Source organism: Pundamilia nyererei, unplaced genomic scaffold (assembly GCF_000239375.1).
Source record: "Pundamilia nyererei isolate P.nyererei 1_Seehausen unplaced genomic scaffold, PunNye1.0 scaffold00026, whole genome shotgun sequence".
NCBI lineage: Eukaryota > Metazoa > Chordata > Actinopteri > Cichliformes > Cichlidae > Pundamilia > Pundamilia nyererei.
In genome coordinates this window covers 1709360-1734908 of record NW_005187427.1, presented here as the reverse complement: position 1 = coordinate 1734908, position 25549 = coordinate 1709360, and the positions used below count along the sequence as shown (strand labels likewise).

The 25549-nt window shown below is 39.5% G+C and overlaps 1 protein-coding gene across 1 annotated transcript in view; it reads left to right on the top strand.

Moving 5' to 3' along the window:
- Positions 1 to 4214: 4214 nt before the first annotated feature.
- Positions 4215 to 25549, top strand: part of stk32a (serine/threonine kinase 32A) — a 65300-nt gene continuing 43965 nt past the window's right edge. The window contains exons 1-5 of the mRNA XM_005727746.1: positions 4215 to 4582; positions 5534 to 6041; positions 10896 to 10951; positions 12808 to 12959; positions 25168 to 25341. Coding sequence (XP_005727803.1) covers positions 5990 to 6041; positions 10896 to 10951; positions 12808 to 12959; positions 25168 to 25341 — 434 coding nt within the window. The 5' untranslated portion in view covers positions 4215 to 4582; positions 5534 to 5989. The remainder of the gene's footprint in view (positions 4583 to 5533; positions 6042 to 10895; positions 10952 to 12807; positions 12960 to 25167; positions 25342 to 25549) is intronic.

Below are 25549 nucleotides of genomic sequence, written 5' to 3'. Positions count from 1 at the left end.
TTATTCAAACAACTGTCTATCAACCAAAAATGTGACTATATTCATTCTATAAGAAGCCTGTGTAATATTAAAAAAATAATGCATCTTATTCTGTAAAATATTTTGCTTTATCATCTAGTTGGTAATAAATGTCATTACAAAGAGAATGCATGCTTATAACATCAGAATCACAATATGGTTTACTGAGGTGATCTCATACTCATGTCTTCCAGGTTTTTTTTTTTCTGTCATTACTTGAAGAAATAAAGAATGTCCACTGAGACTCTCGCTGTCTATCAACGTTCTCGGTGAGCAGCTTGAAATATTTCAGCATCCAGGATGTCAGCGCTCCAGGGCAGAGCAGTCAAAGGCTGTGAACACCAAGTCCTATGAAAACAAAACACACCATGGGACACCGGTGAGGGAGGTGTGAACATTTTAACAGTGACTTGTTTTTCTCTTGATAAATAATGTTTATATATGCTTTATGTAAGCCACAGCAGAAGGTTGCCTTTCTCTCTAATGTAAGTGAATTTACTCTGACCCTTCTCTGAGGCATTGTGGCCTCGGCTAGACGGGCAGATCAGTCATGTCAGGACACCAATAGCAGACCCAGATGGGTCTGACATCACAGATCAGGTGAGTGGGATCAAATGCTCACAGAGCACAGAAGGTTATTCATAATCTGCATCATAAACCCTGCTTAATCCTGCGAAATCACCAAGTGAGTGACCCAGTAAACAGCAGTTAGTTTGAATGCATCTCATCACTGTTAGCCTGTTTTCAGTTTATGAAACTATATCAGGTGCATGGGTGAGTTAAAACGCAGCTCAGTGACTACATATTCAATAAAAATCTGGTTTAATCAGAGCTATACGTTTGATCTTAACTATGAATTGTAATTTACTTTATGACGTTTCTAGAGTTTCCAGGCAAAAATGCACTACACCACACTTAAGTCCCACAAGATGGGATGTTAATATCTGATATATGATTGAGTATGGCACAGTTTACACTTATTTAGACAGCTTGTCTTGTCTTACCCCGTGGCATCTCTCTGACATGATGATGAAGAGCTGTCGCATAGTGACACCCAGCTTCCTTACATCTCTGGTGTAAGCACAGCGGCGCTGTCGCAGGCCCTCCACCATTTGGAGGTAGGTGCTCATTTTGTACATCACACAACCATTCTGTCATGAGTAACAATTAGTGTCCCTGCGCATGATTTACTGCAGCTAAAGTTTGCAGTCAAAATACCACATAAGTGAGCGTCAAAAATGCAGGGACGGCCAGATTACTCAAAACAATGTGTGTGGATCATCGACAGAAAGGAGAGCGCAGAAAACATTTTCTTTTCGGAATGTTATATGGCAAATATCATGCCATTTTATTATTCTTTTTTAATAATAAAGACATACTTACATGAACATCAATGTAGAGATTTGGCATGCGTGCCATGCAGTAACTCTGGATGAAAAGAATGACAGCTATCAAGTCTCACAGATTTTACAACCTTTCCTGACTTTCTATTATTTCTTTGAAATTATGTTTCTCGTGTCACTAAAGCCAGCTGAAATAATATACAATTATTTATGTAAAGTACAGAATCATTATTATTTACAAGTTTTTAAACAGTTAGAATAGTTATAAAATACCACTTAAGTGTAAAGTAAAATAAAAAATTACCAAGCTGACTTACAGTCTCTGGGTCCCTTTTCAAATCTGCTGCCCACTGGGTGAGGTCCCGGGCCATGCTCAGCACCTTAGTATAGCATGTTGGAGGGTAGAAAGGGTAGCTCAATATCAGCGGCATCAAAGATGAGATAAACAGCACGTGTTTAAAGATCGCCATGACTCACTGACATCTAGTGTACCAGCAGAGCTTTGGTTTGGTTGTGTGACCAACGCTCACATGGAGCCACGTATGCATCTGGATGGATTTTAACACACCCTTTGTTTACTCCAAAATAACTGTGAAGGAATGACAGGGGAAGATCCTTTGTGATGCAATAATGCAGATTTGCATGCATTGTGTGCATTTGAGTTCAGCATCGATTCTCCTCTTCTAATGGATACAAATTTAAAATAAAGTAAAAGATGCAACTTTGAAGTTGTATCTGCATTACTGCTCAGTAGCTAGAAAATATTTTTTTTAATTGTTATATATGAATCTTTAGAAACAGTGTTTTTTTTTTTCACTGACAGTGATAACTGTTGGGAAATGAACTACAGATTCTGATTATGTGTAGCATTTGGTAAGTGTTCTCTCCACCACAGATGATACATTTTCATACACTTTTTTATGTCAACAATTTTTATTTGTATAATACATACAAACTGTGAAGCTAACTGCACACTATGAATTTTCCAACTCAGCATAGAGTACTTTTCGCATTAAATTGGTGCATGTCTTAGTCTGTATATATGTTCTTAATATCTTCTATGCAGGAGGAGAGGAGTCCAGATAGTTTAGATGTTGAATATCCCAATGAAGGCATTGAATTAGTTTTCCATTAATGGCTGGAGCATCAGCTTCACAATGATTTTTACTAATTGCCTCATCAGAACTAAACTAAAATACCAAATAAACAAATGAATAAGTAAAGAAGAAACAGAACAAACTCTTCTTTAACAAGCTAATGTAAGAGCTAGTGATGGACTTAAAAAAAATCACTATATACTGTATTACTGGTTAATTTAGAAAAAAAAGCATCTGTTTATGAATATGGGAACAAGTGGTTGTTAATGTCATGTGTGGTATACCAAATAGCTTCACTGCAACAACTATCAATTTTCAAAATGTAAAGCAGATGAGTTGTACACTTTTTTTAAAGCTGGCATATAACAGTTACTTAGCCTAGCCTTGCCAACTACCCTTGCTGTATAAAGTTTGACTGCTGTTAGGCAACAATCTCATTTTTATCCATTAGATGGGGCTAATTTCACAGACTTGTAGGCTCTATAGTTTCTGCATAAAAGTTCTGCAAAAAAAAAATAAAAAATCACCACTCCTCTATTCAAATCTGTATCCAGTATAAATGGGCATAACAATGACAGCTTCCCTTTTCCAAATAAAAAGCTCCCATTTTCACTTACAAAACTGGGAAAACAGGGACGCATTTTATGACCTCAGGCATGTTATGTAGCTTGACTTCATCTCTGCCCCTGTGTGATCTGAGCCTGCCGTTATTCATCACATCTAAAAAACATGTAAACTTCCCAATGCTGTCAAATGCCCAATAAGGGACTGGCCTGGTTTTGAATGATATCTGCTCCCACTTCATAGCGTGGGGCGATCTTGTCAGTAAGATGGATGACCAACTCTGAGCGTCTTAGCATGACGGGCATAAAGAGGAAGTGCAATGTAAGCATGTCTTGCATGCCCCAGTCCCACTACTCAGCCATTCTCCTCTCGACCTTGGCTTGCTCAATTAGCAGGGGGAGGCAGGAAATAGTGCAGTCCTGACTACGGATGGATGTGTTTTACAGTTAGTAGTTAATGGCTGCAAATGTTAATATATAATCAGTGGCTGCACTAAAGAACTATGGCCAAAAGGAAATCCAACTGCATTGCAGTAAGCAACATACTTCACATATTTAATGAAGATCATCATCTACATCATCATGTATAGGTAAAGATGTAGGTCTCTGCATAACTATATATTATAAAATGTGGAAAGACTGTCACTACCTATGTGTCTGTTCTCACAGGTAGGCAATAAGAAAACTTATAATGCTTTTGACTATTCAAGAATATGAACTCTGTATTGATAGCTGGCATGAAACAATACAATAAAGTACACTAAGATCTGCACAGACTCAGAATAGAACACTAGAGGGACATTATACATGGAGAATTATGGACGCTAATTACTATTTCCATATAATTTTAAAAGCTATTATGGTGCAGCAGGCTCAGCTGGACTATAAAGAGACTTTCACCTGGGGCACCTGGTGGAAACAGTTCTGGTGCCAAGAAGTGGTTACAACTTCTTGTCAACACAGTATGAACACTGACTCCATGGTGGCAACTATAGGGAAATGAGCAATATGAGGCAATTTCAAAGTGATGGTCTATACAGTAAGAGAAGATCAGCATTGGGTGATTTTTAATAGCTGAGCGGGGGGGGGGGGACTGAATGGGAAATCTGATTTTTCTCAATGTGGAATTTCACTAGAGAAGTATTAATGACTAAAGATTCGTGGAAAAAAACCGAGGGAAACCTCAGCCCCCACTACAGCAGCCCACGAAACGTGCCTCTCTCAAGGCGCACGCGGGTGGCCAGCTCTTGAACAGGAGGTCAGCCGCTCATCAGTGTAAGCAGCCCAGTAGCAGCAACCCCCCCCGCCGCCGCCAAAATATCTGTGTTTCGTCGGCTCTGTCGTCTGTCCTGTTGTCCTCCAGAAGCACAGCGCAGGATTTCGCATTGTCGGCACATCCCGCAAGTCACGTCTTCCCGTGTGGTACCATTTGTTTCCCGTGGCAGATGTCCCGGTGCGTCGTCGTCCGAACACGGGACTACAAGTGATGCTTTGAGCAGCACTGTTGCTCTTCACCTCTCTGCAGCAAAGCGGACTAGAAATGGTCCTATGCTCAACTAAGGTAGGTAGGTGCCCACGGCTGTCCTGCATGGAAGCGTGGGGATACTTTATATTCAGCGCATGCTTTCCTATTTGATCAGATAAGGGCTCCCGGCACAATGTCCTCTGCGGGGTGCTCAGCACTGCGGCTTCCCGCACTACTTTTTTGAATATTTCATATTTACCCAAGAGGGACATTCACCTTCGCGGTGGTGACCTTATCACGCAGTCTCAGGATGACATTCATTAACGGGCTTCCCCAAAGGACTGCATGCAGGCAGTTTACCTACATATCACATTTTAGACCCTCGTTCTTCCTGAAGATACTGACAGGCACTAAAGGGTGACATTAAAGGATTTAATGGAAAACCACTGAAATATGATACGATGTGTTAGGAAATTATCATGCCATTTAATCACTTCAAGTCACTTCTTTGCAACTCATAATTGCATTGTGCATAACTGTTCTGTAAAAACTGAATTTTTCTTTTCTTTGTGGAAAAAAAATAGAGAAACTTTTGAAATCTCCTGTCCTAAAAAGGCATCTGAATGGCTTCCATTCACAGTACATAACACCACCCTAAATCAAGCCTGCAGCTTTTTTGCTCTTAATGGAAAAAACCTTACCATTCATCACACTTGCACTGTTCTGTGGGATGTGCTTATGATTAAAATATATAAATTCAATTATTGATAAATGATGGGAAAAGTAAAGGAGGAAGGAATGAAGGGGTAGGAAGTGGAAAAGAGATCTGGATATGTAAGAAATGCAAATAGCAGTTGTTGTTTTTTTACCTCTTTCACTAACTAAGTAAATTTCCTAATCAAGCCTCAGTGAGTTGTTTATGTACTGCTGCTATTAAAGTTTGTTTATTGGTATCTTTAAAGTCTGCTGCCTCTTCCCCCTCTTCCTCTCTGTCCCGCCTTCTCTCACTCCGATGGTGGTGTCATGTTTGCCTGCCTTCCTGCACAGGTTAGACTCTCAGTCATCAGAGGGTCAGAGGCAGAGGCACATCACCCACCCGCCTCCTGGCTTGGACGAGCTGCCCGTCTGCCTGCAGTCGCCTGAACAGCAGCGAAGACAGACAGGGAACGTACGCTGTAGTTGTGCTGCCTGTGTGTGTGTGTCTGTGTGTTTATGTGTGCGTGTCAGCACTTCAGTGCCTTTAGTGTTTTCCCCAAGTCCTTCACTCTCTGTGGGCGCGTGTATGGATCCAGTGATGTGTGGTTGTGTCGAGGTGGGCAGTTAAGAGGAAGACGGGACCTATTCAAGTCAGCAAAACGCAATCGAGCACGTGAGGCTGTCTGTGTGTATGTGTGTGTGTTTGGGGCCAGTTGTTGACCAGGCTATGAGTGAGTCTCAGAGGGAGAGCTGTTCGGTGCTGAGTTGAGTTGAGCACAACAGGAAAAATCCACAAGAGAAGCAACCATGGGGCTTGGCCAGTCCAGCAAGGCTCCAGTCACAGAAGACACAGATGAGGGTGAGTATTAAACCTTTAAAATAGTTCTTGTTTCACTTCTTTTCTACTTTTAGTGTCTTTACTTTGAGATTAACATCTAAACGAAACCAAAGACAGCAAAGGATGGGAGCAGGATTCACCACCACTGAGTGATTGGCTTAACCCGTCTTTTCTTCAGCTTTTTTTGATGTGCAAAGATGTTTCCATCCTCTTTCCAAGATTAAGAGCACTTACAGTTAATGCATAGAAGTGTAACATGCTGATTAGGTCTGCAGCCACTCCTCATCAGTAAGGAAAAAGAGGAATACCTCTTGATATACAACTGTTTAGCTTTAATATGACCACAACAGTGTATATATTTTTTGCAAATATTCTTATAGTTAGGCGTACAGGAGAGAAAAACAAAAGCTGTTTACTGAATGCCAAAGACATTCATCAAAACTCATCTGTTTTTTTCTTTAATTCTTTATTCTTTACATCTATCATTATTGATCACCCAAGTCTTGCATGGTTAGGAATTGTTTTTCTTTTTCAGGCTGATTGCAGTCAAGGGAGCCTTTGATAGTACTAGTACTTTAACTCGGAAGCTCCTGGTTTGAATAAATTTTCTTTTTCTTTGTGTCCTGAGTAGATAATAGTCTGTGATGTTATTGATCTGAGTCAGTCTCGGAAATTAATTCCACTCTGGCGGAACCCCAAGGCCTTCAAAAAAGTCTGTGTTACATGAGTCAGTAATTTAGTCAGAAGTGGAGTGGTTTTTCCAGGTTTTCTTACCTTCTTCTCTATATCCAGTATATCAGGTGATGTGATACATTTGTGTCTTTTTATAAAGTTGCAGACTAAGGCTGCATTTAGCCAAAGGTTTAAGCCAGGGCAGGATGCTACTCTACTCTCCTAATTATCATTAGAATTTTAGAAACGTAGCTATTATGCGACCAACCAGAGTCAGATTTTTCACTCTGGCCCACACTCTCTAATGAAATCTGTTGTTTTCTCTTTTTGAATTGAGGCAACCTTTATCAAAGATCAAGTAATTATTCATGGTTAACCCTGATGCTTAGTCATCTCGTGTGCTATTCTGGAAATGTCATTCATATTGGAGCTCCTCTGAACTCTCGAGTTAATGCCATAGTGTACCTTCTTTGACACTTCTCTTTCTCACAAATAAAGCGTGGGTTATGAAGCGCCTTGAGGCGACTTTTGTTGTGATTTGGCGCTATATAAATCAAATTGAATTGAATTGAATTGAATTGAATTGATTTCACTGAGAGAGGGTGAATATAAAACACATTGTTGAGAAACATTGTTTTGATTTTTTTTAATAGCCCTGCATCCTCGAAAAAAAGTCATCCCGTCACTGATGAAAGTCCCGTGAGCGACAGGAAGAGATAGGTGTCCCTTACTTTACTTTTGTATCCCCTCATTGCTCTATACTGTCTAGATTACCTAAGATACCTGAAACCCAGTGTAATTAGGGGAACAAGGGGGATACTAAAGAAGGTGAGGAAAGATTATTGGAGAGACAGAAAAGTGAGAGACTGCTCCACATACAATGGTTGGGTTTTTTTTTTTTTTTTTTGCATGGCTTAAAGGTAGGGCAAGCGCGACTTCCAATATTATTCAACCTGCCAAGAATCTCCACTTCTAATCTTTTCTTTTGACAATTGTTGGTGGTCCGCATGTTAATAATGTGCTCGCTGCTTTGAGTAGCAATAAAGATGCAAATTGAAGTATCGCTTCATGCTTCAGAAGCGTCAAAGGTCACTGTGAGGTGATACCAGTCGCAAACCAGTTTGTTTGTAAAGTGAACATTTATAAATGGTCATATTTCAAAATCTTAGATTATCATTGTGTGTCAGATAAAAAAATAATGTGTTGATTCTCTATACATTACACCTGTATATAAAGAGATAAATGATTTCTCGTTTATTCTGTTGTTAGCTTTAAGGGAGCTAACAGTAGTTTGGAGCTTCTAACACTGCCAACAAATATCAGGCCCATGGCTTCCTGTTGTGTCTGTTACCACTGTTTGCACATGCAGCTAATTTACATTTAAAAACCTATTAAAAAACTAAATAGTTGCTAGATAACAGCTGATGGTTTCAAAAGTGCACTTAAATAGATGCAATCTGTTGTTTGCTCTCAGTTCATGCAGCTGAAGCCTGGTCAAACATGATTGGTCAGTGCAGCCCAGACTGCAAACGGAAACCAGAAACCTTCCACTTATCTACAGGTTATTTATACTCACATGCAGAGATTTATGGAGATTAGTAACTGACACAAATGAATGTGAGATTGCGCGCTTAAGCTAAATACGCAGCTATGCAAATATAGATATATTTCAGTTTGTGCCATTTTCATGTGCATCCCCTTTCTTTTTCCACACTCAACCGCAAATGCATTTAAAGCAATAGTAAGAAAACGTAGAAAAAAATAGACATAAACTAAACACAAACATTTTTTAAATGTATTTTTTGCTCATTGATAAATCCGACCCTGTAATCAATTTATCTGTGGAATAATCTGTTTTCTGGGCTGGCGTCAGTGCATATTTTCTAGCTTACACTCAACCCATATTAGGTGATTTACACAGAGGTGTGTGCATGAAGGTGAACTCTGTCAAGACACGTTTATCTCCCCTGGGGAATGATGGGTGTGCTTCATGTGTCCCTTATGACACGTGCACGTGCTACCTTGTGCAATAGTATATTGATGAGTCCTGTTTACACCTTCCCGTACTTTAGTGAGATTAGAGCAGACTGACCAGCTGATTCTGTTTCAGTTGTCAGAGCAACTGTTCTTGAAAAGGATGATATTTGAAATGTTCCCAGCCTGGGCACACTCGGACCGAGTAAGAAAGAGTACGTACCAGTCATGCTGAGAGTGTGAGAGACTGTGCGAGGCTCAAACTGACCAAGCGTGATTATTTCAATCCAAACTGATAAGCACATGTCAGTCAGATTCAAATTGACTAGCAGATGAGTGCCAGAGTCAGTCACATGACTTCCTCAGCTAGTTTAAGTCATGGAAACGCTGTCAATTTGCCAATTCCACTCATATGCAGACTTGAATCATTACATGCTCTGTTACTCATGTGTCCATCACATTAAACCATTCAAAGCACTGCTAGTAAATTATGAGTCTCCACCTTGCTCTCACAGCCTCTCTTTCTGTGTCTGCCTTTGTCTCTATCGCTCAATCTCTTGCTCTCTCTGTAGTCTGTCTGCTTCCAACCACGATCACAGCTGTCTTTATAAAAAAATAAATAAAATAAAATAAACAAAAAGCATAAGCTCAGCAGAAAAAAATGACTATGTTTACTAAAAGTGTGGCTCTATATGATGAGTTCATGCAAGTGCATCAGTATATCGGCTGCCACAAGCATGCATGTGCATCACAAAGCAGACCTCATATGGAATAGGTTGTGTAAACACTCCAGTGCCGATAGTGTGAGACGAGGATGTGCCAGATATACGTGACTAACAGAGCATAACATTAACTGTCACATCCAATACATCTAGTGACTGCAGGCTGAGTGAGTGCGTGTACGCACGGTACACTGCTGCAAAAGAGGCAGGTAATGTTTTAGGTCAGCGCTATATGTCAAAAAGCAAGCGTGTTTTTGATAATGATTGTGAATGCAGCCGATAATTCACGTGCGCGTGCCTCTTCCCTCTGTCTGTGTGTGAGTGTGTGACCACGCTCGCGCACAGACAGATGAGTGGAAAGAGTGGGCAGCAGCTGTTCCATCCTCGGGGAAACAGCGGAGAGGGAAAACCTTCTGTCCTGGTTGTCATGACAGCAAGAAACAAACATCCCCATCCGGTTCCAATTGGCGATAAATGTTGCTGATAAATGGATACTGAGATATGGAGTTAAGCTGCGGTTCAGGTTGCGTCTGTCTTTGTGTGTGGGTGAGACACAGGGAGCGAGGGAAGGACGCAAAAGCTGGCAGCTACTGAAATGCTTAGGTTGTCTGAAATGGGTGTTTAGGAACAGACATCATATCAGACATCTTTGTGGCTGAAGGTTATTTCATTTCTCTGTCATATTAGAAACCTGCGACTTCTGGTTGCCCGGGAGACCTCCATCTGTTTCAGCATGACTGGTGCATTGTTCTAAAATGAGCTTAAAGCAAACCTCACAGTGAACCTACTGTAACTGGTGTGACACATGCAGGTTTTTGCATTTATAATACATCAGTGACCTAGTTTTAAAGGATGCACACTTGTAATTTCACTTCCTAAAGGTTTGTATCTGCCCCTAAGTTATTTGCAAGTAGTTCACTTTTAGTCCTCCAGGAGCAAATTCATGAAGCTTTCTCAAGCACAGTTCTTATCATGTTTACTAGCCCACCTATCATGAAAACAACAAAACAGAAATGCTTTAGAAATCTGCCAAAAACAAGCTTTGAATTTTTTTTTTATAAAACAACAAATTTGGAAAATTCTGGATAACTACAAATATATTTTGGTATTAAAAATAACATTTTAATTTAAGAGTGTTCGCATACTTGTGGCTTAACCTTTACAGAAAAATAAAAAAAGTTATTTTGGTAATTGTCAATACTGTAAATTTAGGGTATAAACCTTACAGGTTGTGATCCAATGACTTTCATGAACACAGCTCTGTAACCGAGGATACAATGTCATGCCACGGACTCACTTTGATAGTGAATGAGTAAAAACAACACAGGTGTCTAACTCAGGTGTCTTAGCTGAAGAATTACTGGGGTGATTTAAAGAAATCCCCTGTCACAAATCTATAACACCATCTTGTTACAGTTACATACATAATATTTTAGGTCTTAATTTCTGTTTTAGTTTTGTGTTGATTCTAAGAAACTGTTTTTTTTCTCCTTGTTTATGCCAACAGTTAATTTCGACCATTTCCAGATCTTAAGGGCAATAGGAAAAGGGAGCTTCGGAAAGGTAAGTTTCTTTTCATAAGAAATTAGATGGAATATAAACCCAGATTAGCTGGAAACAACAGTAAAACACACACACACACACACACACACACACACACACACACACACACACACACACACACACACACACCTTGTTCTGGAGTTGCACTATCTGTCTTTGTTTTGTTTTCTAGCAATTTTTGCACACTTGCACTTTATGTTGTCCTGTGTTGATTGTCTGTTATATGTACCGCCATGGTCTTGGAGGAGCGTGTCGCTTCACTGTGCACTGTACCACTGCACATGGTTGAAATGACAATAAAGCCACTTGACTTGACTTGACTCAACTTGACAATGCACACTTCCAGAAGACTGGTGTTGCTTAAGATGTCGCCCAGCCAATAATTTGAGAGAAAACTGCAACAACAAATATATAATGGAACTATAAAACTATCAATTTTATGGTTGGATTATTGAAATGTAAAAAATCAGTCACAAAATGAAAAAAAAAAAGTTATTACATATAAAACTAAGTCTGTGTTCGTTGTGACAGCATGCAGGCAAACCTCTCAGGTTGTTCCTAAGTTCCATGTAATCCTAGAGCTGCAGCCACTGGTTAATGTCATGGCTTATTAATTTGCTAATTTTCTACATTATTCACTGTGAAATTAATGGCCATTTTAATTCCCTAAAGCCAAAGCAGATGGATGTTTTTTGACCAATAGTCCATCCAGTTTACCGTCAGATTATCTGATAGAATCTGCACAATGTAGAGGCTGAAATGAGGAAAATTTGATGTTTTTCTTACAAACTGATAATAAAACTAATAATGAATTCTCAGTATGGTCCCCATTTTTCTTTCAGCAAATCAACCACTTGTTTGAGTTCTGCACAGAGCACAGCATGTTGTCGTAAATAAAACCACACCCCGAGACGTGGTAAAAGTTTTAACAGCAGCACCATGTTAAGCCAAGTGCCGCATAGTAATTCACATCAACACCTACAGTTCATGTAAGCACATATAGAGATGCAGGCACTCCCATGCACATGCAATAACCTTCACACACAACAGAGACCCGCACAATATCGACACTGTGTCCAGTGACAGATAAGCAGTCTAATCACAGTAGATGGCAAGCTGTTCAATGGGAGGAGTGATGTGATCAGGGTTTGGCTGATTAACTGTGCCAGCTGGTCCGCAGATCACTCTCTTAGCAGCAATCACTGGCTTATTGACGCTTGTAGCTCAGACAAACATGACAACAAAAAAGTGTAGTGTTATTACAACTCTACATGTTAATAAAAATGCATGTGTTTCCCTGTTTGAGTCGTCATATATCGTCTGTATGCATTTGATACACAACAGCAGCTTTTCACATCGTAATGGGTTGTTATATTCCGCTGTTTCTTTTTGCTGGATCATATAATTAATGCTATTTATTTGAGAAAACTGACTGCATTCCCCACTGACACACACTAGCAATTCTAATGAGTGCTAACCTGATGTTTCCCATCTCTAAAATGCTAAATATGCTGGTGTGAAAAGTTAAACATCTTAAGAGGGGATTAAATTCTTGATCACTGGCTTAAAGACAAATCTTTTCCTCGCCAACTTTCCATCCAACCTTTTTTGGTAGACTGTGTTTCTGGTTATTGCAGAAGTGTTTCAAATGGTCCACCTCTTCCTTTGTTGGTGGAAAAAAAGTTTTTAGATAAGTATGGATGAATGATGGAAACATAAGTCATACTGTAAATTTGTTAGTCTGAGTATTTTTAAAAACAGAATGCTGTTTTTTGATTCATATCACAAATAATGAATTAATAATCAACAGGAATTTACCTTACGCCATGTTGTCACATGTGATCTTGTCACTTAAGGTCTGCATTGTGCAGAAGAAAGATACCAAGAAGATGTATGCCATGAAGTACATGAACAAGTTAAAATGCGTGGAGCGGAACGAAGTGAGGAACGTCCTCAAAGAACTCCAGATCATGCAGAACCTTGAACATCCTTTCCTGGTCAACTTTTGGTAAGTCATCATGCTGTAATAAGTGCAGTTGTGGTCAGAAGTTTGCATGCACTCATTATGGGCAATGTCATTGTAATAAGCATGCATCAGCATACATCCTTAATGACTTTGAACAATAAGAATTGGGTGCACAAGTTTAAATTCATTTTGGATTTTCTCTAAGTCACATCGATACACTTTACTTTTATTACGTGATGCTTAAGGTTCTGCAGTGTCTTTTAACTTGTCAGGGCCGATTACAACTGGTAGTTGCTCTTTGCTAGCATAAAAAGGATTTGCTTGACAGCACTCATTGGATTGACCAATGCACAGAACAATGACAATGTCCAAGGAACTCAGTGAAGATTTATCTATATTTTATATTTAATCAAGTTGGGAAGGTATTTTAACTGGAGCTTTTTCCAAATGAGTGCCGATTCCAAGACTGAGCGCAGATGGGTGTTTCAACAGGACAATGATCTCAAATACACAAGTGGATAAAGCATTCTTATATTAAGCTTACAGATTTTTTCCAAAGCTCCGACCTGAACCCTGTTGAACATTTGGGAATTATACTTAAAGCTGAGTCCATGCCAGGAACCTGAGCAGTTTAAATGCTGAAAGAATAGTGGTCAAATATCCAGGCAGAGTTCTGCCAGACACTTGTTGAAGGCTACCAAAACATCTAGTCAGGATGCAACATTCTAAAGGCGATCTAACCAAATAGGAGTGGAGGTGCGTGTATATATTTTGAGCCTGTATACATACTTTTGATCCAATGTGGATAAGAGAAATGATTTCAAACTCGTGCATCCAATTCGTCCTGCTTAAAGTCGGTAAAGATGCATGCTGTACAATCGTTCCACCCTGGTAGAAGAACATTTCAAAGGCATCATTAAAAACCCCAAATTACCATGACATTCATGCCCATGATTAGTGGATATAAACTTCTGTAAACAACTGTATTTAGATGCTTGGTTGGATCTTTCTTTCATTCTGTATGTGTGTCTGATAGATTCATGAATGAATGAATGAATGAGCAATCTTCCCAGGGTCATTTCTGTCAGAGATTTTGGGGACTCTGACAGAAATGTGTGGGTTTTTTTTAAATTCCAGCTCAGAGTGTATTGAATTTAGCACTAAGTGACTTTAGCAGAATACTGCTGAATTCATTAAATATGTACACAAAAGGCTGCTGTGAAATTATGAATGCTTTCCATTTCAGCAGCTGATCTCAAAGGCTTGTGTTTCACACTGGTTATTGCCATCAGCTATAAATGCCCCGTCGTTGGTTTAGTAATGCATTCTTTCTCACTTATTTATTTTATATGGTGACTGGATCCTATCAAATCAGTAAATGCGCAGACCCAATGAAAGAGTGTGATCAATTAAACAAAACAACAAAAACAAACCCTTTTTACACAGTCTTGGAGTGAGCCTGCAGATTCATCCAGAAAGCTGTTGACCACTGTAGAACAGCAAATGTATCTCCTCTCTTGGCAGCTTCCCACTTGCCTCACCGCATCTCGGTTTGAGGAAATCTTTTACTCGACAACTGTACAAGCTCATTCAAACTGGGAATGCTAATCTAGGATGACTCATCAGGTACCTTTAACCAGCCATTCGTCATAATTTGAAAGCTTTAGAGTTTATTGAGCACCAAGAATCGTACTGAAGATGCCTGATAAGTATAGCTTGTTAAGTTTTCTTCTGAAAGGCGTCATTAATTCTTGATAAGCACTCCCACACTGCAACGTTTGAAAGGAAGCCACCCTGGTCTTCTGTCAAGCTGAGAGGCAGAAAGATGTCTTTCCAAAAACGAAGAAAAACAGCAACAACACACACAGTCTGTTTTTTATAGATTGAAAGATAGTTGTTTGTTCAGTTCTGTTACAATGATAGTGATGATTATTATTATTATCATTTCCTCTTACATATTTTTTTGATTTTAAGGTATGTCCTTCTGAACACTTGTCAGGTATCAGGTATTTTGTTTTCTACTCTTTATCCATTGTGTCACTTTTATATAATTGATTACTAGTTTGACAAAATTAATGCTTAATTTTTAATTACCTATATGATGGAAATAAAACCTACTTTGGTGAGAATGAATAACAAGTCATTTAAGCACATTTTTTCAAAAAAGGAGAGGAGGAGAGGATAGATGGACACATGAAAACAGAAAAAGAAAAGAAGACACAGGCAGAGTGCAGTGCAGTCTGTGCAGTGTACGGACTCATCAGACAAACAATACCAGTGCTTGCTTTCTTGCTTGATTGCATGCTGTGTTGGACGAAAAAAAAAAAAGGAAGTTAATGCTGTTGGCAGTGTAAGCCCCTCAGGGTGGGGGTGATATCCTCTAGAGATGTGCTTGGGTCAGCGCTATGCCCACTCTCTTTCTCTCCCTCTCTCCCTCCCTCTCTCTCTCTCTCTTTCATGTTGAGTTGGCATAAGTTATGATTGTCCTGAGGTAAGTGCTCAAGGTCAGAGAGAGGGAGAGATTACCTGCAAGCGTATGAACTGCACTGAGCCAGTTAGATGCAGAAAGCTGCCTCCTGGCTGTCCTCTCCTCTTCCTCTTTTCAGTCACCTCTTATGTGTCTTCTCTCACCTCTCCTATTTCACTCCCTCACCACCTGCTATACTTCCTTTTTGCTCCTCTTGCTGCCACTGCACTTGCGACTGGGCATTGCCTCAGAATGTCTGGAAACTGGGCAGCCAAACAGCAATGCATTTGAGAGACAGGAGTGAAAACAAAGCTATTTATGCCATATTATGCATTTAAAATGTAAAAAGTATTGGTTTTGATCGCACCACAAACAGTAAAGCAGCCAGTTGGGCATGAAAGTCATACATTGTGGTGTCAACTACTCGTTGGCATTACAATCCTTTGACTAAAAGGGAAGGGATACTGTACAGTCATGCTGCGAGAAACACAGAGAGGCTGCAAGTTTCAGCTTTTAGGCTTGCTGCCTGTTTAACTGTGGATTTAGCATTCGGTTTGTTTGTTGACGAGGGTATAACACAGAGGAAGAACTTTTTTCAAACAGCTTGTTTGTTGCTTAGTGTATTGGAAATGTTGAGCACTGGTTGCGCACTCGTTTTGTTTGTGAGCAACACTAGCCTCAAGCAGAGAAAGTCAGTCATGCAGCAATTTTGACTGTTGTGGGCTTACTTTAGTACTTCAGAAGTCTCCATAATGACATCTAGGGCTGATCCAATATCCCCGCAATAATACTGGTATCATTTTTTACAAATTTAATAAAAATGTCATATCGCTGTATCTTTGCTATAGCAATGCTAATTCGCACAACAATGAGACCAGCCCAGGCATGTCTGAGAGCCAGAGCGGCCTCTGATGGCAGTTTAGTTGCTAAGAAGGGAGCTACTTCAATAACCTCCAGCAAACCACATTATGCTGCAAAATATGCAAGAAAATTGTTCCAGCTACAGGTGCAAACAACAAACTTGTTTCACCACTTGAGGCAAGAACACACACTAATGAGTACAGTCAGCCTACGAAGGAGGAGATACTAGCACTAGTTATACTCCATATGACAGAAAGGGCAAACAGTAGGTGGAAAATACTGCTGTGGTTACGTGGTGGAAAAACAAGGCTTCAGGCAGCTGGTTAAAAAGCTCAAACTAAAATGTAACATCCCAGGCATAGATAATATTTTTCAGTTTTATTAAATGACAATATCGTGCAGACTCCTGAAGAGTTACAAGGTTAGGCTACTGTACTTTTTAGATATTGAAGTTTTTGTCGGTGATGTTACAATTACTTAAAATTTCCAGGGAAACAGGCTAGGCCTTAGGCTATGTCACTGGAGATAATGTTGTTGTTTCTCCTGCTGGCACCTCGTTTCAATTACGAACTGTGTCATCAGTGACAGAAGCTCATGGGAAAGAAGAAAGGAAAATGCTCTTCATTTACTTACACTTACACCTGTAAGTTGCCTGCATCAATAAAATGTTATTACAAATTTAATACCTTGATATAAAGTTTGACCTCTAATTGACATTGCTAAATTCTGGAACCAATACCTTCATGATATAACATGCCAATTATAAAAAAAATAGTTGTATAACAGTCAAAGGCAGAAAGAAAGAAGCACGTTAGCAAAAGTCTGAGACATTGTGAAGTAAAAGCTTCATTTGCTTTAGGGAGTCCCTCTTTTGCATTATGTAATCTTACTAATGCACTAGATTTCTATGCAGAAAAAGGCATCATTCATCATTTCTCATTCATGTGCATCTTTGTTCTCAGAAGCCACGATGTCCTCCCACACACACACAGAAAAAGGCAAAAAAGAGGACTATTCATCTAAGAATCCTTATATAAAAGGTTCCGCAAACCAGACACATTGTATTCTGCAGAACTACAGTCTGCTTAGAAACAGGATGCATTTTAGAAGATTGGCACAACCAAAGAAAAGCCCAGCTCCAGACTCGAATATCACGATTACTGTAACGAGGCCTTCTTGAACGTCAGGTACAAACAGTATCCTTGTGTATCTGCGAAATTTGTGTGTGAAATCCTCAATTTACTTTTAACACTGCAGCCATCGCTGAATGCTTGAAGGCAACATGTCAGCACATCAATTATTTGGTCTTCAGTCAAGGTGACCTGAATCAGAAAATATGATAATCAAACACGGTTGCTGATTCCCTGAAGACTCAAGCACACAAGTAGGAAAAAATGCTGATAAAAAAATGCAAAAAAAGTTAGTTGATTAATATTTTTATCATTTGCTAAATTATTGAAGTAGTATTTCTTATTGCTTGTTTAAGTGTAATAGTTTATATATTTGAGGGCAAGAATTTAGCAATGCACTTCTTTTTTTGTATGTGCTGAAGGAGCATTAGACGCAGACCGATGGAAGCTGTCAGTCACAGGGAGGTGTTGGAAGATTGGGTGGGAGGAAGGTCGGAGGGCTGTCGGCATCGATCTGGCATGTCACAGTCTGAGCGGTTGACTCTCTCTGCCCATTTCAAACAAGGTGTGGTGGTCAGATTAGGCGTGTGTGCATCTGTATAGTATTTATGTCTGATCACTATAATTGCATTACTCTGTGGTGAACAACAAAGTCCTGATTAGGCATTTTATCACTGAGATTCACTGGTGTGGTTGTTATGCTGCGGGCATTCAATAGATAAATGTTAATGAGCAAAAATCACTCAGCAGTTTAGAGGGAGTTTTAGTTCATTAACTTCACAAAAGGTGTATGGAAGATGAATTACTGCAAAGACCAAAAGTCTGTCGTAAGTGCTTCAATATTAAATTTAGTGTTAGAAATACAAGTGAGGCAGTGGCTATATTATTTTTCTTTTATTATTTAAGTATGTACTAGATGAGAGTTTCATTCAATACCGTATAGAAATTCAATTCAGTTTTATTTATATGGCTCTGATTCAACACAAAGTCATCTCAGGGCGCTTTATATTGTGATGAAAATATAAGGCCTTTGGAAACTGCAGCATATTCAGTATTATTTCATTAACTGTGTAGCCTTACATGTCATAACTGTTACCTTTGACAGAGGGAAAAGGGAGTCTTTTTGTAAGGACACGTTACCATTAGGTTGTGAGCCCCTGTGGTTTCTTCCATTACTAAAATGGCCCGGGGTGTCTTTGCTTCTAAAAGCTCCATGGCGGATGCTCTCCCATCGGACCGGCTGCCTGAAAGCCACCAAAGGGTCACATTGAAATGCATGTGTGGCACAGTAGAGCTAGGCACAGAAAGAAAGAATATTATGGAGGTGGGAGCGGTTAAAGGACAAGCTGAGGAAACAGAGAGAGCTAGCGCGCCACAGAGACACCAGGCTCGATGCCAGGAAAGCGAATGAAAAGTTTTTCACAGTTTCAACGTAATGCACAGGTGCTAATCTGCAGCCTGATGACTCTTGGCTTCTGTCAGCCCACAACTGTGGTTGAAGCATCAACAGCGTTATTTGCGTGTGGATGTCTGTTCTTTCTGCAGGTGCAACGGCAAATGGAGACGGGACTCCCATTACTGGCTGATTATTTTCCATTTCATTCTTGTACAGCTTTTCATCTTCATGCCTTTATGTTGTTTATGTCATCCATTATTAACAAGTTTTGTGAAACTTTATCTGTCTAGCTGCTATTAATCTAGGATACAACAAAAAATGTGTTCAGAAAAGAAAAAGCAAACAACTACAGCTGTGATTGGACTACCACTTTTAAAAACAAGGTTATTTAGAAAGGGGGGTTCTCTAAGTTGCTAGGGTTGTTTTGGTTTACATACAGTGATCAGCGCAATGCACAGTTTTAATATGAGACAGCGTCAGTGGTAACTCAGGTAGCTTCTGTGACCCAGACTCTACCTGTGGCAAACAACATAATCAGTGCCATTTCTAATTCATTTTGACAGCAGTGGCAGCAGGTCACTAAAGACTTCATTCATATTCAACTGCCTTCCAAGTACCAGCTCCCCTTGGTCAGAGAGCGACTGAGAGGGAGAGCACATTCACAAGCACCGTTTCTTTCTTTCTTTTTTGAAGAGACAGTGCTGAAATAGCTGAATTATAGAGCTGTATTAATACTAAGTCAGTCGTCTCCAGATCGATGTTGATTATTATCAACTATCATTAAAAAACAAAATACTTAATGCACTCTAATCGCAGCGCAAAAACCACAACCATAAAAACAGATAGGTCTGTGTGAGTGTACGATGGTTTGTCTCTTTTATGTGGAAGTCTTTGGCAAGTCAGTCACTCCTCCATTTCCACCCCACCCCCCCATCCCCACCCCCCATTTATGGCTAAGCCCTTTCAGTTTTTACCACCTTGTCTCTTTGACGGAAATCCTAGTGGGACAGGAAAACATGGAAACCTCAGCCAAGCGTGAGAGTTGGTTTTCTACTCGATTAAACTGGTTTCACGGACGGCTCTAGAGTGATATCGATTAACTTGATGGCCTCGCTGCCCTGAAGCCAACACAAAGTTGTGAACTCATCAAGTAGTTGAACAAGTAATACATTGAACTTTCATATTAACGTATGTGTTATTACAATACATCGTTATACTGACCATTGATAATCTACCAACCAACTGAACCCATCCCTCAAAAAACTCTTGTATTTCTTTTTTCCTTTAACAAATGACAGGAACATTTAAATCCTGTAATGCAGGTAAAGTGAGAGCGCCATCCACAGTTTGATTTTGAAACATTTTAAAAAAAATTATGCTCACACACTGCTTTATTAGATACACCTTAGTCCTTCTGTTACCTGCTTTAATTCTTCATGGCCTCGATTCTGGAAGGTGCCGGTAACCTTGCTGCAGATTTTTAGCTGCACATCCATGATGCAAATCTCCTGCTCTACCACATCCCAAAGGTTCTCTGCTGGGTTGAGATCTGGTGACTGATGCCGTATGAGTACAGTGAACTCATTGTAATGTTCAATATCCAGTTTGAGATGATTTGAGCTTTGAAACATGGTGCATTGTACTGCTAGACGCAACAGAAGATTAGCACACTGTGGTCATAAATGGAGGCACATGTTCACCAACAATATTCAGGTAGGCTGTGGTGTTTAAATGATGCTCAGTTGGTAGTAAGGGGGCTAAGCATTTATCCCCCACACCATAACCCCAATGCCAACATCCTGAATACAAGATACAAGGCAGCATGGATCAATGCTCTCATTTTGTTTTTATGCCAAATTCTGACACTGCTGTTCAAATGTTGAAGCAGAAACTAAGAATGACCAGAATATGCAACAATCTAATTTTCAGTTGTCCAGTTTTCCTTTGACGAGTAGTTATTTGAGTTATTGTTGCCTTCCTATCACCTCACTGCAATCTCATCCAGAGATCTATGCTCATTGGATATTTTCTCTTTTTTGGACCATTCTCTGTAAAACCCACAGATGGTTTTTCATGAAAATTCCAGTAGATCAGCAATTTCTGAAATACTCAGACTGGCCCATCTGGCACCAGCAGCCATGCCACATTCAAAGTTGCTTAAGTCACCTTTCTTCCCCATTCGCATGTTTGCTTTGAACTTTTGCAGGTGATCTTGACCATATCTGCATGCCTAAATGCATATGGTATCTGGCATGTAATTGGTAATTAATGAACTATTTGGATGTATAATGAATTAAATGCAAAGAATAGGAATGTCCAATATTTGTGACCCTTTTTTCTCATATTTGTATTTTAGCCTATTAAAATATACCTAAATCGACACAAACAGAAATCCATAAGATTGGCTCATGATATCTCTAGTATACATGACATAAAATAAATAATTATTAAATAGTTAGTAGTAATGAATAAATTAGCAAGAAGCACATTTAACTCAGATGTAAAGATCAATTCCCCTGTCTTAAAAAAAGTCGCTGAACTCAGCACATTAGAAGAAATCATCTCTTTGTATACATATTAAACAAGTAACTCCTTTTCTTGTTTTGTGGCCAAGAAAAATGAGCAATTAATGTCCCGTTTGTGTCTCCTAAATACTTGTGACAGAGTCCTGTTGTATTCTTTACCTCCTTAAATTGGCTCAGTTAGAGGTATTTACACTCCATGTGTGTGTGACAGAAAGAGAAAAACACTAAGGTAGAATAAGAGAGAAGGGATGAGAGAAACAGGAGACTGCAAGAGAGCAAATGAGAAGCAAAGACAGTCAATCAAACGATTAGTAGATGGAGTAAAAATAGAGTCCATCCGACAATCACTAAAAGTTATCTGGCGCACACTTTAAACAAAAAAAGGCCTATTTTTCCTATCTTGGTTTGGAGTCTTTGGCAAGATTTTCAGATTTTCAGTCATCAGTATTTCACACATTTTCAGCATCGCATTTAAAAATTTGCATACTTGTTCCTGCTATTTAACTCCTTACAGTTTATTTTTCTATAATTCTTCTGTAATTGAGGTACGCAGTAACAGGATAGCACCTAGACTGGCATATCCAAATGTGTGGTTCATTAGTTCTTCACATATCTTTGTAAACAGAACTAGAGCAATATAATTAGCTAGAACATTTTTACTCTCCCTGAACACAGTTGGAGTTGTGTCATCCGAAAAAACTACAAATCCTGCATCAAAGTCAAGCAATGCAGAGAGTGTGGTGTTAATATGATGCGGGTTTGATGTGTGTCTCTTCCTTCTGTGCCAGACTTAAGCGTCATATCGTTTTCCAACTCACTCTTCCTTTCTTTCATCTTTATGCACACACACAAGCATACATGCCAAACCACTCTGTCACTCTAGTTATATCTGCTGAAACTTTTCTTTTCCAGAATAAAATCTTGGTAGACTCCTGTTAAAGGTCCTCTTTTCTGAATACATTTTTATTCTCATTGTCCCAGCACAGCTTTTGTACAATGCGTCATTATTCATTATGACCAGTTTTATTCTTCATCGCAACCTGAACTCTGTTAGACAAGCTTCTCTGTAATTTCTTTAAGACATCGTTCTTTAGAGTTTTTGAAGGACTTTCAAAGTACTTCTTTGACGTTTGGGTGCCTTTTGTTCTATTCTGTGCCGAGATGACCCCCCACATTATTGAAGTCCAGGCTCTAGGGAGACCAATCCATGACTGATTGCGTTCCATTGTGTGTTTTTCCATCCAGCTATGCTTTTACTACATTGGCAATTTGTTTGACATCGTTGTTATGCTGAAAAATGAAGCTGTTAACAAAGAGATACTTTCCAGATGACATTATTGTTGGATTAAAATCTGATGCGTTTCTGCCTTCGTAGTTCCATCAGTCTTAAAACTATGACAGAGCATCCACTGTGTTTTACAGATGGCTTTAAACACTTGCTGTTGTACCTCTTGCCAATTTCAAATATGGGTTTTTCACTCCATAAGAACTGTTGCACTGATTTTCACTAAAATTCTTCTGTAATATGATGTGTGTCAGCCTTTCCTACATCTACACTCACTGAGACTTTCTGATGAGGCTTTTATTTTCTTATTCATAAGGACATGACTTCCAGATTCTGTTCATCTGCTGTAGATTTGTTTTGGCTTGACACATTTTTAAGGATATCTTGCACACCATACTGAGATATGACAGGTTTTTGGCATAGATCTCTTTTGGAATCAGCTCGTTGGTGCAAAAATAACATATTTTGCCTGATTCAATGTAGTTGACTTTTGGGTAAATAGGATATCCTAAAGAGAGTCAGAAATAGGATTATCTTTAGGATAAATATTTATTGTTGCATATAAATATATGCATCTCCAGGATGTCCATGCCACAGATAGTATTTCCAAACTCGGAGGCTGCGGCAATCAGATGTTGAGTGGTCTCAGCATTATCTGAGCCGTAGTAGACAGTTTGGAGTCAGCTTAATCAATCTCCATCCATCCAGTTTAGAAAAGCTTCACCTTCAGGGTGTTCACCAATACAGCCAAAAAAAGACGTCCTTGGTCATTACACTTTGACTTTTAGCCAAGATGATCCTTTTCTGCCGGCAATAACAGAAATACTCTTTTCAAAGATGCAACAATTTCAGCTGTAGGCTGTTTGCATCCGATTAAATCCACATTTCAATCGAGTGTAGCAGCAGATCTGATATTTTATGCAAGATATGAACGTGGAAATGTAGGACACTGTGTTGCCAACTGTATGCAGAACAAAACCCTAGGCGAGCTTTGGAAAAAAAGAAGCAGGCAGCTGCGATTTTTTTTATACAGTTTTTGCATAAATTAGTCGTGGGTGAGAAACTAATTAAGTCATTGTTTAAATGGAGTGAACAAAAAGTGCATCCCCGGTGAGAAGCTCAGCATGTAAAATCAATTATTTGTGCAACAGCTACTCAAAGTGCAACGCAGCGGACTTCTCGCTGAGACAGGCTGGCTGTGCATGCTGGAGCTTCAGGGATGAGCTGACTGATGACCGCAGTCACACTCAGCGCATTCTTCACAGATTAACACCAATACAGGACTATATATAGGCAAATATTAACTACCGTGTACTGTAAAAACTGTAAAAACTATGCAAAATTGAGCCCACGGAAAATTTAAGAGGAAACAAGAATAGTTAGCAAGCTATTCATGATACAATGTCATGTGGAGACAACTAAAAAGGCACATTTTTTATCCTTGCCATACAAGTGTAAGGATGATAGTGGCTCACATTATATTTTTAAATCGAGTGATGATGTACTTAAGTATATCTCAGGTGTATTTATATGTAATTTGAAGGCTTTGTGCAGCACTTTGGTCTTTATAAACGGAAGAAGATGGATGGATGGATGGAATGATAGTTATTAAGACTGACTGACAGGTTATTATGATTAATAATTATGACCCAAACAAATAAGGTTGTAAAAGTAGACATTGTCCAATGTCTATTTTCTGTAAACTGTCATCTTAGAGGAGAATTTTGCATTTCAGCCTGGATTTTCCCATTGTTATGGCTTTTCAGTCAATCCAATAAACCCCATTCATGTAACATTTGTGCAACATAACATTTTCCTAAACATACCTGTACCCATGGAGCCACATGGATGGGGGAAACACCTGGAATTCTTCTTTAAGCTGTACAAAAGTGCTCAACCAAGAGTGTTGTTTTAGCTGTCTCACATGCCTCCTGTGTAGCCACTTCTGTGGGATTTTCTCATTTCTCTGAGCCTTAAAAGTGTCATAACGACCTAGACCAAAGCATTCAGTTTACAGTAAGATTAGGGAACTGATCAGGGAACCATCCCAAACATCACCTGAGAGCAGTGAAAAGGGGAAAAGGCAAGAGAGAGGAAGGGAGAGAACAAAAACCCCCAATCCTGACAGAAGGTTAATGAACTTTGCCACAGGCGTCACGTAGACAGCATTTTCTGCAATGTGAAAGACTGTGATGAGTGTTTTTCTTTAGGCCTGGACTTAGAGGAGCACCTGTCCTCTGAGAGTATGCAAGGCTTCCGAGGTTGTTTTTAATAGAGATCATGTTGTTAAAACCCCGAAAGGTTTTGCTGAACTCTTTGTTCTTGTCAAACTTTTTATACTAAGGTGTTACACACTATCTTAAAAAGGTTGATTTGCCTGAGGTGCACAAACCTGGCATGAGTTCAATTTGCGCTTGTTATCTTATTTTTTTGCTGATGGGTTTATCACCCCTTGATTCCCTAGTTCTTTTCCCTCCTCCTCTTACATGTCTCCTCAGTTTTTATTTCTTTCTCCAGTTTTCTTTGCCATTTCCCTGACTCTTTGTTACCATGTCACTCTTCTTTGTGACTTATCTTTCTTTATAGGTATTCCTTCCAAGATGAGGAGGACATGTTTATGGTGGTGGATCTGCTTCTGGGCGGAGACCTGCGCTACCACCTCCAGCAGAATGTGCACTTCTCAGAGAGCACTGTCAAACTCTACATCTGTGAATTGGCTCTGGCTCTGGGATATCTCCGCACCAAGCGCATCATACACAGGTAAGAGGTGTTTCTATAAACGGACATTTTTATAACTCAATATATAGTTTTTTGTAATTACCTTTAATGATACAGTTAAGGGTTTGTTGCCCTCTGTCTCTTTAAAAATAACAGGACGGAAATAGTCTTCAGCACGCGTCCTCCTTATGCTTCCTGCCTCATTTTTCACCAGAGCTTGGGCATTGCGTACTCCTCTTTTCTCCTTGGC